Source organism: Meles meles, chromosome 7 (assembly GCF_922984935.1).
Source record: "Meles meles chromosome 7, mMelMel3.1 paternal haplotype, whole genome shotgun sequence".
In the NCBI taxonomy this organism is placed as follows: Eukaryota; Metazoa; Chordata; class Mammalia; order Carnivora; family Mustelidae; genus Meles; species Meles meles.
In genome coordinates, this window is record NC_060072.1 from 18,068,632 (window position 1) to 18,084,939 (window position 16,308).

General features: G+C 43.6%; 1 protein-coding gene across 1 annotated transcript in view; it reads right to left on the minus strand.

Annotated features, from left to right (window-relative positions):
- Positions 1–16,308, minus strand: part of STAB2 (stabilin 2) — a 164,718-nt gene that overhangs the window by 112,826 nt on the left and 35,584 nt on the right. Inside the window, exons 6-9 of the mRNA XM_046013404.1 lie at positions 11,758–11,853; positions 6,640–6,765; positions 5,508–5,704; positions 3,754–3,887 (exon numbers count right to left, since the gene is read on the minus strand). Coding sequence (XP_045869360.1) covers positions 3,754–3,887; positions 5,508–5,704; positions 6,640–6,765; positions 11,758–11,853 — 553 coding nt within the window. The remainder of the gene's footprint in view (positions 1–3,753; positions 3,888–5,507; positions 5,705–6,639; positions 6,766–11,757; positions 11,854–16,308) is intronic.

Genomic DNA, 16,308 nt, shown 5'->3' on the forward strand with positions numbered 1-16,308 from the left:
CTTAATACAGTCAAGTAACAGCTTCCTACTCAAATATCAACTTCCTCGGCAAGACCTGTGCAGTGAGTTTGAGAAGCACAGGGTGAGGGCCAGGGACAATTGGTAACTCTTAGAGTGATACTATAGTCCTCGATCTAAATTACATGCAATTCATTTGAAGGCAGCTGATAATAGCAAAATAAGTAACCTGTACAAACTGCTAAGTATGTTTCTAAAATTTCCCTAAGTTGTTATGAGGCCAATAGTCTGTTTTGTAGAAAGTGACTTGACTTATCTTGCCTCAGGATGGCAGAATCACATTTTACTGGTGACACTGCTAAATGGAATGTGTGGGATATAAATACTTTTTATTGTTGTTTAAAATCTTGGTGTGGAGTCTGAGATCTCATGAGACGGTTTTCTGACTTAAAGGCTCTCAGCTTGCCGTGGCACATTCACGGCAGGGTGCCCTTTTGTAAATTGCTTCTTTATTAGCAGTGAAGGTCTCTTGCTGTCTTACAGCTCTAAAAACACCCCTCAGCCATTGGCATTTTATAAGTTATGGGAAGGAATTAATTACATAGAGTGCTGGGTGAGATTTAGTGAAATTACAGGGTTACCTACTACAGTTGCTTCCTTCACTTGTTCACTTGTTCATTTCAGTCCTTCATTGATTCATTTGTTCTTCCAAAGTGTCACTCAAGTCATTGTTGTAATGGGTGACAGGAGTTGTTGTAATAAAGATGACTAAGACATGGACCCCCAGGACCTTACTTTCTAATTGGGAATTGAGATCAGTAACACTAATAGCTAATATCTATTAATAGCTGCCATACCAGTTACCTTGGTAAGGGCCTTACTATGGTATCTTATTTAATACAACAATCTGATGAGGTGGGTTCTGGTTTTAGCCCCATTTTATTTTATTATTTATTTATTTATTTTCAACATAACAGAATTCATTGTTTTTGCACCATACCCAGTGCTCCATGCAATACATGCCCTCCTTAATACCCACCACCTGGCTCCCCCAACCTCCCACCCCCCGCCCCTTCAAAACCCTCAGATTGTTTTTCAGAGTCCATAGTCTCTCATGGTTCACCTCCCCTTCCAATTTCCCTCAACTCCCTTCTCCTCTCCATCTCCCTATGTCCTCCATGTTATTTGTTATGCTCCACAAATAAATGAAACCATATGATAATTAACTCTCTCTGTTTGACTTATTTCACTCAGCATAATCTCCAGCCCCATCCATTTTAGATGAGGAAACAGCAGGACAGAGAGATTAATATCTCTTTCAAGACCACTCAACCTGTAGGTGACAGTGTTTGTGCTCATCACCACTGAACTATGCATGCACTATGTACAGAAGCATTCCAGGGATCCCAGGGGAATGCTGAGTGGGCTGGGAGGAGAGAGAAGAGATCCTAGAGGTGGGGACACTTGAGCTGAACAGTGAAGGATCCACTTGATCTTAGCCAAAAGGCTGAGAGGCAATGAACAGTGAAGGATCAGTATGCTAGCCTGACTTGGAGGAGGTGAGGAGGGAATGATATCTGAGCAGAAGAATAGCATGAGCAAGTGTATAGAGCTGGGAACGTCATGGCATGTTTCAAGAAGAGTAGGACAGTGGAACCAGAGCCGAGAGGATGTTCAAAGGTTTCCACCATGTTGCTTGTCCATACCCTCTACAAACAACTCTTGTCCATGCCCTGGGGAGAATCATACCAGAAAGAACTTGCACAGGTCCCGGAAGCTGGTCTGGAGGCATTTAGGCAGAGCTACATGAGTATGGTCTATGAGGGGGGCTCAGGCCCTGGGAGAGTGTGTCCCCTTATTTCTCCGACTGCTTGCCCTCGTGTAGCTGGTGGCGGGCCAGAATGGGATGCTCTAAGTGTAATGTCCAGGGCAGGGCAGGAAGCTATTTGTTCTTCTTAGTAATAATTAACATGGAGCTGATAGTTTAAAAGGATGCTTATAAGGGTCAACTCTTCTTTCTAAGGAGATGCTCTTGGTCTCTGGTGGACTTGTAGGGTGAAGGAAAACTTACATGGCCTGTCCAATGTCACTGCAGTGGTGAGTGAGAGAGCCCCTGTTTGAGCCCATTCTTCTTTATTGGGTGGACCTCTGGGACTAACACAATATGATTTTGAATATTCTGCCTAAGCTCCTTGCTGTATTGAAGAGGCGTAAACAAAATAAATCTTTACCTAAGGTAAACTAAATTATCTGCACTAAGTTAGTGATGGCCCCACATTTCATCATTGTAACATAGCCAGGCTTTAACTTCATCCTCTTTCCAGCCTTCCCAGACAGTCCATTTTTGGGGGAGGGCGATCAAGGGGATCAAGTGGTAGCCCCACTGACATTCTAAACACAAGCTTTAATGCCACTTACATGATTCTGATATTCCTCCGTTTCATTTTTTATTTTATCCTCTCAAATACAAAGGAGAGAAATTGTTTGAAGAATTGTACTCAGACTTTCTGAGAGGATGGCAAAAAGTGTGTAACCTGTACACACATGTGTGTCGGGTGCAAATGTGCCTAGATGCACAACTGTGGTGTGTTGGTGTGTGCATGCACACGTGTGAGTGATTTCTATATGCCAGGTTCTGCTCTGAGACTGATGAGTATATACTCATGAACTCCTCATCACAAGTCTGGTGGGAGGTGCAACTCTCCTTTTATGACAGAGGAAATGTAATTCAGAGAGGTGAAGGTAAATGGCAGAACTGGGACTTGAACCCAGGTGTTCTGATGTCCAAGCTCTCTTGACTACCCACAGGGAGTACATATCTACTTATTTAACAATAAAACATGACAATCCTAAAACCTATTGGGGCATATCCACACATTCAAGACCCAACTATAAAAATAAACTTCAGAGCAGATGAAAAGGAGCTCTGCAAACAGAAACTGGTTAGTTATTACATGGTTCAATGTCTACTATGGCTTTGAGCTCATCGTGGCAGTGAGTCCTTCACAGATGCTGATGACAATAAGAACAAGAAGTGATACAGAGGTAGCCGACTTAGTCTGGGAGTCAAAGACTGGGGTTCTAGCCTCAGTTCACCCACTAATGAAAACATAATACAGCTGTATAGTAGTTTCTAGAACATTCTCTCATGGAATGTTCACAACATAGTGAGTGGACATCACTGTGCTCATTTCATACATGGAGAAACTAAGACCAGGGATATGGTGTCACTTTGCCAAGGTCATTCAGCTAGTAGATACCAGTACTGAGACTCAGATCCAGGTCCTTCACCTCTAATACCACCACACAAGCTTCCTTTGCCTCAGGAGTTTTCACACAAATATTTTTACTCTCGGTAAGTCCCTTCTCTTAAAACCTGGAGTCCAGGAAACACCACTGGTGTTTATTCACCTTCCCCAGTCTTGTTTGGCACCACTAGCAAGCAATATTTCATGAATGAGGAAACAGGCATATACATTAGAGGTCAAACTCCTGTCATCACAGCAGACCTTTGTTTTCCCAGCTATGGTGGTTTCCTTCTCCCACGCTCTGACTACTTACTACCCAGTTATCAGTCCACGGCAGTATCTCAACGTGTTCTAATGGTCATTACAAAGGAAACAATTGTTGAATGATTCAGTGATTAAAGAAAGATGTATTGGGTATCTTGCATCCTGCAAGATGGGGGTATGGTGGGTACAAGACTGAGTAAGACCCATTTCCCGCACTTTGAGGAACTTACGGCATTGACTAGCCACTACTTGGAAAGAAGGTGGTAGAACTGAACAGACTTACTTGGTTTGGCCTGGTGCGATGGTAGTGCAGTTAGCATTCCTGTGACAGGGGTTGTTAGACTTACAGACATTGATCATGCTGCACCCCACTCCAGGGACATAATTGTGGTAATGTTCTTTACAGTCACAGTGAGACTTCAGAAGATAAGGAGAGAAAAACAAAGGGTTCTCATTAATCACAGAAGCTGACATCCTTCTTTAGTCCATCTGTATTCTGCCATAAGAACCAACTTGGGGTAGGCCCAAGGTGTGGACTTCAATTAACAATTTGTCAAAGTATTTGGAATTGGGAGTCATATCTATGTATTTCACCCATTGGGAAATAACACTTTGTTGGTAAAGTTTACCTTTTTAGATTTCTTGTTTCCTAACCCTTGGCCTTTCTGGATCCATAATTCCTGGCTTTAGAATATCTACAGGTGAGTAGAGATGAGGCTCAGATGAGAGATATGATGCTCAGATCGCTAAAAGGGTGGTTTTCAACTGGGACTCTCAACGTGACATTGGGCAGTATCTCCAGAAATTTCTGATTGTCACAACAGGAGACAGGGGGCAGAGTCATCAGAGGCCAAGGATGCTGCGAAGCATCCTACAATGCACGGACAACCCTCACAATGAAGGATTATCCAGTCCAAAATGCTGGTGATGTCAAAGTTGAGGAACCCTACCCTGGAATAATGGGAATAATAAATAATAAATGTGAACAATGGGGGTTTCCAAGACTTGAAAATCTGCCTTGGGCCCCATTTTTGAGAGACAAAGTTTATTTTTACTCTCACTCCCAAGGTCATGGGACCTTGCCCAGAGTATAATGTGGCTTTTCCCATAAGGGCCCTCATTTTGAGGATGGAGGCTCCGCTCCTTGAATTTCTTTCCAAACCTTCCTCAGACACTGAGAGCAGAAATGGCATGCAATATACATTTTCCCCTCAAGATGAGATTGGGTCGATTCTCTACAGGGAACTCCTGGAGCACTGCCATGGGGCGATTGGATTGCTGGGGACACATGACTGGTTGGGCCAGGCACTGAAGACTTTCCTCTTTCCAGGGCAGCAATATCCTGCTGTACAGAGATGTTTCCTCCTCTGAGCTTGATGCGCAGTTATGGACTCAGTGGGCACCTACTAAATAGTTGATGGAAGAATGAAGTATTGGTGAAAGGGCTCTTTCAACTGGATTCTTCAGCAAAGATCTCTAGACCTGGCTGTTTTTCACCAGTCAAGGCCCTGGTGTGATTTAGAGGGACAGGGTCTCACCCCAGAATAGTCTTACTGCTCCCTACAAACTGTCAGGGCTGCCTGACATTTTATCATGGTTCATCTCTTTGGGACAGAATATTTTTGGTTCTAAGAATCCTCTCTTACCTTGAAAGGATATGAGAGGAAACAGAGGATTGTAGGTGAAAGTCAATGACATATTCACCCAAGACTTGGTTAATAGTTAATTTGTTAATCTAATTTGAGTTGTGTATATATTTTGTCAATTGCCATTGAGGACCAGGGCACAAGAGAATGTAGGACAGTTAGTTTTCCTTGGGGGTGCTGGGAAAATGTGAGTTCAGAGGATGGACTGAGGAGGGGACACATTGAGGTTAGCCCTCAGCACAGGGAGGCCTACAGGGAAAGAAACCCCAAGCTGAGCATTGAAAGGGAAAAGTGGGAGAACCTAGCAGACAAGTGATACCCATGGCACAGTTTCAGCTTTGGTCGGCTGTCCTGCTTCTAGACACCCTAATCCCATGCCTCATGTTCTCACCTGTCCGGGCCCATCATATATGCACACTGTAGACTCTGTAGGGCAATTTCCATAGTGAGTCTGGCAGGGGTCTACTGGTAAGCACACTTGGCCATCCCCGTGGTAGCCTTCTTGGCATGTGCAACTGTGCCGATTTGGTCCCAGGTACGTGCAATGAGCATGAGGATGGCAGGTTGCTTGTAAACATGGATTGATGGCTTGAAAGGGAATGACAGGGTATGAGCTCATCAAAGTTGCACAGGCAATTGGATAGTTTTAAGAGAGAGAGTAAGATACAGTTCATCTTGCCGCACCTGATGCCCCCGACCTGTTGAACAGATTTATATATGGCTGTCAGAGATTATAACTATAAATATTGTGTTGATATATTACTGTGCCATGTTATGTGTGGATTTAAATATAAAATAGCATGAAAGAAAACACTAATGCTTGTGGTATTTATAATAGGTACTGGCCTTGTCTAAGCATTTGCCATACGTTAACTCAGTTAATCCTTACAACAACTCTGTAAGGTAGGAGCCATTATTATCCCCATTTGATAGATAGGAAAATGGAGGCACAAGCAAGTTAAAGAATTTGTCCAAGGTCTTGTATTTAGTAATAAGCTGATCTGGGATTTGAATGCTGGCAGTTAACCTCCAGAGTTCACCTCAATACACAACACAATCTCTCACAAAGCAAATGAGCATGGAAAGGAAATATAAAAGCCAGTGCTCATCATACCACATGCCCCCTTTAATTCAACTAATGAATCACTGAACATTATATCAAAAACAAATGATGTGCTATTCCTTTGCTAATGGAATTTAAGTTAAAAAAAAGAAAGGAAAGGAAAGGAAAAGACAGACAGACTGTATTTTGTCCTAACATCAGTACAGTTGATATAAAACTATGTGTAAAAATCTATTTATATGCTTTGATAATGGAAGGAGAGATTGCCATTTATTGAAAAGCTGTCATGGATGAGCATGTGCTCAGCACTTGTTATATATTTCATTCAACTTAACACAGAGAAAAATAGAAGTGTCATTGTGTGAATATTAGAGAGGTTGTGAGGGTTTTTTTTTTTTTTTCCTGTTGAGTAACTTAAACAACTCAATTAATGAGCTAGCAGGATCTAAATTCGACTCACGCTCGCAGTAGTGGCCATTGCCTCGGTAACTGGGAAGGCATTTGCATTCCAGTTTCGTTTCATCTTGGCTGGAAGGTGAGCATCTGGCATTTTCGGGGCAGAGCAAGGCTGCACATTCAGGGATGGCTGCAAAGGAAGATTGTTGAGATACCCACATTAGTGGAATAACTGATTCTAAAAAATTCAACCAATGCAGTACTCTTTGTGATTAAAAAATAATTTAAAAAGACACACTGTGACAATTCGAAGAACACAGAATCTATAAAGTAAAAATTAACTGTTTTCTGATTCTCATTCTTCCATTTCACTCCCAAAGTAAACAATATCAACAGCCAATATACTACATTCACTTACAAATTTATTTAGGTGATTTTTTTGGGATCAAAATGGAATCCTGTAATAATATTTAGCAACTTGATTTTTAATTTAACAATATATTATGGAGGTTTTTAAAAGATCTATTTTAATCTCTAATAACTGCATAGTATTTCATCATCTGGGGGGCACATGGTTATCAAAAACAAGGAAACTGACATGTTATCCAATGTGCAAAGCTAAGAAGTTAGGCTAATACGGTTCCATGGATGCTGGTAGAAGCTATGAGACTCCTGGGTCAGAGGTGAAGGACAATTTATTACTCACATCAAGAGTAGGAGCCAGAGGTGGCATTTTTGCACCAGTTCTTCCAAGCCCCAAGTACCGTGGGACAATGCAGAGAGGGGCTGCACTGGATTGCATTACAGGGGAGGAGCCCCAATTTTAGGGAACCTAAGTTTTTTTTTTTTTTTAAATAATAGGCAATATATTATTTAGGGCCCAGGCAAGAGATAGCACCACACAATTATTTGAATAGGGAATGTTTTCAAAGTATTATCAGCAGAAAATTCAAGAGAGTTAAAAAGAGTTCTTAAGAATGAAGCAATAGTGGATATATACAAAGTAACCACTCCACTAAGATTGAAATAAGCACCCAAGGTAGAGCCTTTCTCTCTCCAGGACTGAGACCCAGATGTCACTGGACAAGGGCAGGCCTTGGTCACTAAGTGGTGGAGAAAGCACTGAGGTACCATGGTGGTGAGACTTGCTGGAAATCTTCCCCTTAGGGCTCCAGGGAAGGTCATCCACAAGCAGGTGCCAAGCCTCTGGGTTCATTTGGTGCCTGGGGAAGCTGCTTGCCACTGAATGCTTCCAGAACCAGAAGCTGAGAAGTTACTCCCTTGGAAAGGCAGCATACTTCTGCATGTGGCTGGGGCCAGGGCGGCTTCAGGGGTCAGCCGTGTGGGAGAGAGGGGACGTGGCTGTCTCTCCAGATGGTCAGTCTTGCAGGGCCCTTGGCACGCGTGTCCCTGAAGAGAAGGCATACCGAGGAGCAGGTGTGTCTCTGTGTGGTGGGGCACAGGCCTGTGCTGTCCAGGGCTCCTGGCCCTACCACCACCGCCTGACGTAAGCCTTAGTCAAGGTACATAGTAGAAAAACACTGGAGGAAGCTGAGCTCTTCTGGGACCTACCACTGGAGAAACTGGAGGGCTGAACACTGGAGAAAACCCAAGTTCTGTGGGGGCCTTCGTGAGTGAGAGATAGCAGAAACAGGAAGAGAAAACCCTTCCTTCCTCAGTGTCCCTCCAGCACCCTCTATGCATAATCTTTTACCTCTTGGGCTGGCAAATGAGCTATATTTACAAACTCCCCTCCATTTTCACAGAGCAGACAAAAAGGATGAATTTTGAACTGAAAGGTAATCCATTGATACCTCGAGCAGGCAGTACGCATGCCTACACTTTGTTCCCAAGGGGAGACCCTACATCTTCCAAGGCCGTTTGCAGTACAAGCATCCCTGAAAAGATGTTGGAACAAAGAGCAGTAAGTGTGCTGCCCTCAGGAGTGTACAAATATGAGATACTCAAGGAGAATTATCCCCAACAGTGACCAGTTGAAGCAAACATTTGTAGAGAATATCTCTTTCCATAAAGTAGAATCATTGCCAGAAAGTGGCTGCCCTTTCAAGGATTACATTCTAAACTGTCTTTGCATCTAGGTGGGGTCACATGACTACTTTTCATTGATGGGATATTGAGAGGAAATTGGATGTATCATTCAGGATTTCATAAGCAGAGGCTTCTCCATCCTCTCTTCTTCCTTCCATGGCTCAAAACAGAACAGTCTGAACTGCTATGGAATGGCAGAGGCACAAAATAGAAAGATATCTGGATCCCTAATCACCATGTGGTAGGAAGCTGGTGTCAGCCACAAACACCCACACAGGACTATAACATGAGTAAGAATTACACCTCTATTATGTTAAGCTGGAGGTTCCCCAAATTCTCAGGTCATGGTGTCTTAATTGGTGTCTTAATGTTTTCATGGTGTCCCAGTCTAAAAGAAATATCTACCAGGTCCATTTATTAAGTTGTTAGAACCAAGGAATTCATTAAGTGTCTCATGAGACCTCAGTAACCATTTGAAAAAGTAATGTGGTTAGTATAAAGAGAAATATTTTTATTTCATTCTTAAATAACCACATTTACTAATAAGTGGAATGTGTGAGCTTTTTGGACATGGCCCAACTTCTCCAAACTTGGACGCAGATTGGAGATGACCACCCTCATTCCATTCTGAAGGATTTTCGCACGATAGTTGCTTTTTATCTTTGCAAGCACTGAAAACACAGTTTTGTAAAGATGGTATCATTGGAAGGGATCGAGTGCTACCTAATGTTGAAATTGTGAACTAACTCAAGCTAGCAACTCAAGCTAACTCAAGCTAGATGCATCGCTGTCTCCCTCGAAAGTTTAAAATATCCATAACACTCTTGTGAGTTTGATGTGGTAGCTTGGGATGCCTTGGTACAATGGTGTTAAGCCATTGGATTTTTGTATTTGCTTCTTGCAGCAGCTAGCGTTATGCACAATACTGCATGGATTTCTTTGTACATCTCTTTTTACCTACTAGTGCCTGCCTCTCTTTTTCTCCAGGTAAATTCCTAGAATTGGGGCTATGGCAACAAACTGTAAGCATACTTCAAAAAATTTAAGAGAGAAATTTCCCTCATAGGTTGTAGCACTTCATCACCCCATTGACTGTACTGTAACTTCTCTCCTACCCACAGGTAGATATTATCTATCTTTGCAATCTGTATAACATAGTGAGCAAAAACAAACCCCTAACCAAACCAAACCACAACCAAACCTCCAAACCTCTTAAAATATCACTTTGGTATGGTTTTAAATTCATCTGTGATTCACTGGGATTTCTGCATGGGTCAAGCACCTTTTCTATGCTTGTTGCCTAGTTTTTATCTCTCCTCCTGAGAAGTAGCAGCTCTTTGGCAAATTTTAAAATCAGGTTCATATTATTATGACAACTTCCCTGCCATGTGGGTTGCAAGTATTTCATGCCAGTCTATTGTTTCTCTCTTGACTGAGCAGAATTATTTTGTCATTAGGAGGCAAATCTGCCTGTGTTCTCCACTAGGGTGGTTTCTGGGCTGGGTTTACTGTCTTATTAAAAAGATCTTTGCTCATGAGTCCACTGGGCAATGATGGGCGTGGCCAGGAAAGGAGGCTGACTGAGGTCTCCAGAAGGGTTTATTCTATCCCCCTGAGTCTCATTTGGCTGTTGATTTGAATCACTCATTTGCAAGTCTGTCTCCTCCACAGGACGAAGTCTGTGTTTTATTCATCCTTTTTACTGTGCATAGCCCCATAGTGACTTTCTATGAAATGAGTTTGAATTTGTTGCATTTGAATCTTGTCCAGTCCCTTCATTTTACGGATCAGAAGATTAAAATCCAGAGGATAAGTTAAGAGAGGCTAGTGTCAAATGAAGAATGTCCAGTTTTTAAAAAAATTTAATTTAATTTAATTTTTTCAGTGTTCCAAGATTCATTGTTTATGCACGGTTTCTTAATGGCTGGCTCCAAATTCACACTTCATTACCCGCTCTTTGATAATGGACTGGATTCTAGTTCTCCTTTACAGTGATATATGAAGCTTGGTTGGTAGGGGGATTCTGGGGGCCACTGAAGGAAAACAGGGCTCCTCTCCTTGGTTCCTTTGTGCAGGGTTCTGTTTCTGCTGTGTGTGCTTGACACTGTCATACAGTCTGTCAGTGGTGTGGGCGTGTGAGGACACTGCTTCAGCCATCACTCAGAGTGCATGGTCTATTGGTCACCTTGCATCCTCAGCCGGGACCCGGTGGCCACCTTCCCACAGCCCTTTCCACACACAGACGTTGCACCCCCAGCACTCCAGCTTCCTTTGTGTGTTTGCTCACCAGCCTTGGCTCATCTGTGTCTTGGAGCCTTTTTGCCTGCCAGCCAGATGAGTGTGGTCCCATGCTGGCTTGGGCAAACCAGCAAAATTCTCCTCTACCCGGTGGCCTGCCACCATACCTTCTCCAACAAGGTTTGAACTCAGCCTGGGGGATAACCACCCCTTTCCAAATTTCCTCTGTTACACTCGAGCAGCCCTAGAATTCACTTTGGGTTTTTATAGCTACTCTCCTGTCATAGCTTACTGATTCTTTCTATTAAACTTTCCTTGCTTCAATCACTCTGTGGTCCCTATCTCATGCTTGGACCCAGTGGGATAGAGCATTTAAAGAATTTCAAATGATTTGAATTCCAGTCTTCTATTTGGTAGTTTTGTGACCTATGGTGACTCACTTAGACTTAGTGAACCTTCATTTCCTGTGCGTGTGTTCTGTACTTGAGACATGAACTTGAGAACATGCCTTGTCTCCCTTACTGCACAGCAGACTCGTTGCCATGGCCTCAGCTGGTTTTCCAGCTTTCTCTATTCAGTCCTTCACACTGCTGCCAACTTGACCTTCTTAAATCATAGCTCTGTCAGTACATCGCTCCCAAATCTCCCATAACTTCCTCTTCTATACCATCTCTACCCTCCCCTCTCCTCCCCCTCCATTTGCTTCCCTCCTCTCCCCTCCCTTCCCATCCTCCCCTTTCCTTTGTCTTCCTTTCTAATTTTTGGTTTTCCCCCCAGGAAAACATTCAATGGTGCCTCATCCATGCAGAGCCCCGGTATGTGAGCACAAAGTTGAAAGGCATCCATCTGTGCCTATCTGCTCTGGCAGGGCATTAAGGAAGCTGGCTGGACTTACGCTTGTCGCAGTTGGGGCCGGTGTACGCAGAGTAGCACTCACAGCTTCCATCACCATCTATCCCACTGTTGCACACTCCATGCACACAGCTGCACACTGCAGACAGAAAAACAGCGATATTTTTTTCATTACCTGAGATAGATTTCCGGAGATTCTGGAGGAGTAATGCTTTGAGAGAGTTTTCATTGAGAATCTGTATAAGGACATGGGAAGAGCCAAGGGCGTGAAGTCCTAGAGACCCTGGTTTGGATCTTGGCTTCATTTTCCCTCTATTAGCTCCAATTTATTTATGTATAACATGAGGATAGTGATACCTACTCCTGGGATTTCTATAGCTGGATGAGATAATGTAGTGGTGTGTTGGAGTGCACTGGAGTGCTTTTCTCTACCTTTAAACTATTTACTTCATCATTGGATGTCTCAAGAAGGGAATTAACTTAATGTTTTTTTATACACTGGTCATGTTTTATAGAGAAAAGCTACCACTGACTCAATCACTGTTGGTGGTAGGGAACTACTCTCTGTTGGGATAAATCTTACTTCCTGAATGATGGCGACCTTCAAGTACAAAAGAGAAATTTGAAAAGGCAGAGAATAACTATGCCTTATCTTTTAGCTTGAAATAGATAGCTTTTTAGCCCACTGAGAGGTCATTTCAGGAATGACAAGTGAAGGTATTTGAAATAAATGGTCAATTCTTTAGCACTCAGTCTGCAGCTCACTTGTAGCAAGATTTATAATCTGGCTGGGTCACCAGCACCGTTGGCACAGCCCTTTGTGCAACATATTGTATTGGTTTCCTTCTCCTGCTGTAACAAATTACCACGACCTAATTGTGATGTAAAACAACACAGATTTATTATCTTAGTTTAATTTCCTTAATTCTCCTTTGTCATATAGCCTAACATATTTACAAGTTTCAGGGCTGAGGATATGGACTTCTTTGCAGGGACATTCTTCTGCCCACCACATATGTTCAGTGCATGTCAGCCAATTTAACAGTAACTCAAGTGAAACATAATTAAGATTTGTTGCTTTAAAAACCTAACCAAACATTGGCAAAGCAAGGATTAAGGAAGTATTCCAAACATCTAGTAAGACATCAAATCTTTTGAAATCTTTGTTATGTGTCCCACTTTGATCCCTTGCTCTTTGTTCTTATCAGAACTGTTCTCCTTCAAATGCTTGCCATGTTTTGCCTGGACTGTTGCAGTAGCATTTTATCTGGACTTGGTGTCCAAGTTCTCAATTCTCTGTTCCATCCATTTCGTTTGACCAGTAATGGCAGATGATCTTCCCCCAAATATCTCAGTGACCACGAATTGTTGACCAAATGAAATCTAAATCCCTCTCCTTGGCAAACAAGTCTCCATCCAATGTGATTCCAACTTTTTTACTTTTCATTTTCCATTGCTTCATTTTAAACATCTTAGGTTTTAAGCACAAGGGATAACTCATTAGTTTACTTTCCTGCCTTCCAAACACATATTGGATATCTCTCATGCTCAGAGTGCTGTGCTTGGGATTAATGACCTAAAGAGAAACAAGATGAAGTCCGTGCCCTCTATGTCTAATGGCAGAAGGCAGCCCATCACAATGCAGTGTGATGAATGCCAGAACGTGATAGATCAATGGTGATGGGAGCTGGTCAGGAATAGCTGGGTGGGGTGGCCTGGGAGAGACACACCTCTGGCACTGCACACTTCTGTGACTTTGCCTCTCCTGTGCTCCCTTCTGCACACCAGTGGAAATCCATGAGTGGCTCTGCTACTTCTGTCATCACCGCTGACCCTTGCTGCTGACTGTTTGACCACTGGTGGTAGTAGACTCTCAGGCATAGACAAAATCGGTCATTATAGGTTGTGATAGTGGGCGAAGTACAAAGAAGGTGCTGCTGGAGCCCAGAGGAGCAGCTTCTGTGCTGGGACCTCTAAGCTGGCAGCACAGAGGTGGGGGTTCGGGTGGCCTCGAAAGGTGAGCAGCAGAGCTGCTCATGGTGGCCAGAAGAGATAGTTGCTGGGTTATTTTTCCAGTTGCCCACTGTCATTATTTATTTCTCTATCCAGACATGATGCTGCAGTGGCCTAGTTTTTGTCTTATTCCAGCATGGATACAGCGAGTCATCGATGGTGATACCCTGTGAAACTGTCTGCTCAGCAGGGCAGCATCGCTACCTAGCTGGGAGCAGCAAGCCTGGCTGTTGGCCAACAGTGGGCAGGGCTCTAATTTTTCTTTCTCCATCTATATAGTTTTCTCCCCTATTAGACCGGAATCCCTTGGGAGGCCTCCCTCCTCCCGGTATTTCCCTACAACATCTCTTCTGTTGCTTTATCACAATACCTCCAACAGCACAAGTACATTATTAATCAAGATAGCATCCTACGGGGCCAGGATTAAGGTGAGAAGGGGGAGGCAGGATACAGGGAGAGGTGCAGGGAGGAGGGGCAGAGGGCGGACAGAATGAGGTGAAGTGGATCCAGTGCAGAGTTGGATCCTGCCTTTCTTTGAAATTTGGATGTTTTATTCAAGAATTTAAAAATATGATTGTCATGGGTTGAATTTTGTCGCTTAGAAGGATCCATTGAAGTGCTTACCCTCTGTCTCTCAGAGTCACCTTATTTGGAAACAGAGGCACTGCAGATGTGATTGGTTACATTGAGGTCCTATGGGGGCCTTCACCAAGTATGACTGGTCATTTTAAAAAGAGGAGAGGACACAGACACGAGGACAAGACAGCCATGCACAGGTGGCAGTGGTACCCTTCAAGCCCCAGGACGCCTGCCTGTCCAGAAGCTTCGAGGGATGGAAGCACCCTCTCCCAGAGCACTCAGAAAGAACACAGCCCTACTGACATGTTGATTTTGGATTTCTAGCATCCAGAATGGAGACCCTAAATTCTTGTTTTTGAAGTCACCCCTTTGGTCCTTTGTTATAGGGGTCCTGACTGAGAAATGAAATGACTTATCTTGATTACTGAGTTTTTGATGCCTCCTTAAATTTGTCGCCTGAAGCAGGTCTCTTCTTCACCTCACCCTAGCATTGGCTCTGCATTTCCATTTATTGAGCACTTATTATCCATCAGGCATTTTGCCACATGCTTTACACACATTGTCTCCTGGGATGCTCACTGCACTCTGTGAGGTAGAGCTCATGAACCCTGTGCTACCTATGAAATGTGGGAGACATCCAACTCAAGTATTCATAAAAATAACATCAAAACTTGAATTGGATTGGTCATTGCCATCCTCACTTTAGAAACGGACTTGCCATTCTTTCTATTTTAACAAAGCACTTTGATGTTCACCTATGGCTGTAGCTGTTGGAACAGGAGCTCCAGAGAAAGGCCAGACTGGTCATGGAGGTAACTGGTGTGTGGAGGGGGTGTACTAACTTTCAGTAGAGAAGGGTCAATTCAACTCAATTACAAAAATACCTACTCAATTCCTACCTAGCAGCAGTCACTGTAGGAGGCACTGGGTATACGAATATGAGTAGTTCACAATGCCTAAATTCAAGGACTCACACTGTAGTGGGGAGCTGGACTCAGAGGTTCAAGGTCTTAAGGGTCATGCAGCTGATGGAAGAACACAAGGAGGCAGAAGAGGGAAGGGAATGTAACCCAGCCCGGGTTCCCAACTTTGATGTTAACTAAGAGTTGTCCTTGCCACTGAACTTCACTCCAGGCTGCATGGCATGAGCCTCTCCCTGTGTCTGTCTTCTGGTAACAGCCACTGTACTGGATTAACTGGCCTGGCATGGACAGCCTTTGGGAACACCTGATACCTACTTCAGGGTCAGCAGCCATTGCCAAGAAAGTGCCCTTGGGAAGGAGAAATGAGTTGTGGAAGAATTCTGAGATGTCTTTTAAAGAGCACGTGGACTTTGTTGAACTGGTGTCACAGTGATCTAGAGACACAAAAATGTTTGGGGTGGGTGACTTTAAAGTGGCCAAACTATGGCCATTTGGGTCAGGGGGACAGTGCCTGAAGCCCCCAGTGCTATGCCTCTTGGTAGAGGGAGCTGCTCCCTCTCCTGTTCCCATAGCATCCTGTGTGTGCTCTGCACCCTGGATCATAATTGTAACCTGCATTTCAGCTCTTTGGGGAATTAATCTGTCCCCTCTTTAGCATCTTATTGTTTGTCTGGGGGTCTGATGCATGGTGGATGTTTATCAGGGGCAAGAAGAGTGCAGTGTTCAGGTGCCCAGGCTCTGGAGTAAGATATTTGGAGTCTAATTCTGCTTATATTACCAAAATAGCTGCTTGACCTTGAGAAACCTCTCTGCTTCTTTATCCATAACATGAGGAACCAAGCTTGCAGAGTTGTGTGAGGATCCAAAGAGATCATGCCTGTCAAACTTCGCACATTGCCTGATGCACAGTGGGTGCTCAGCAAATGCAAGCTACTGTTATTAGTGAAACACAATTGTGGGATTGATTTGAGAGTCATGTCAGAGACAGTGGGCTTTGCATTCTGCCCTAACCAGGAATGAGGCACTGAGGAGGTGAGGGCATTGGCAGCAGAGATAAAAACCCTTTGCCAATGCAACTC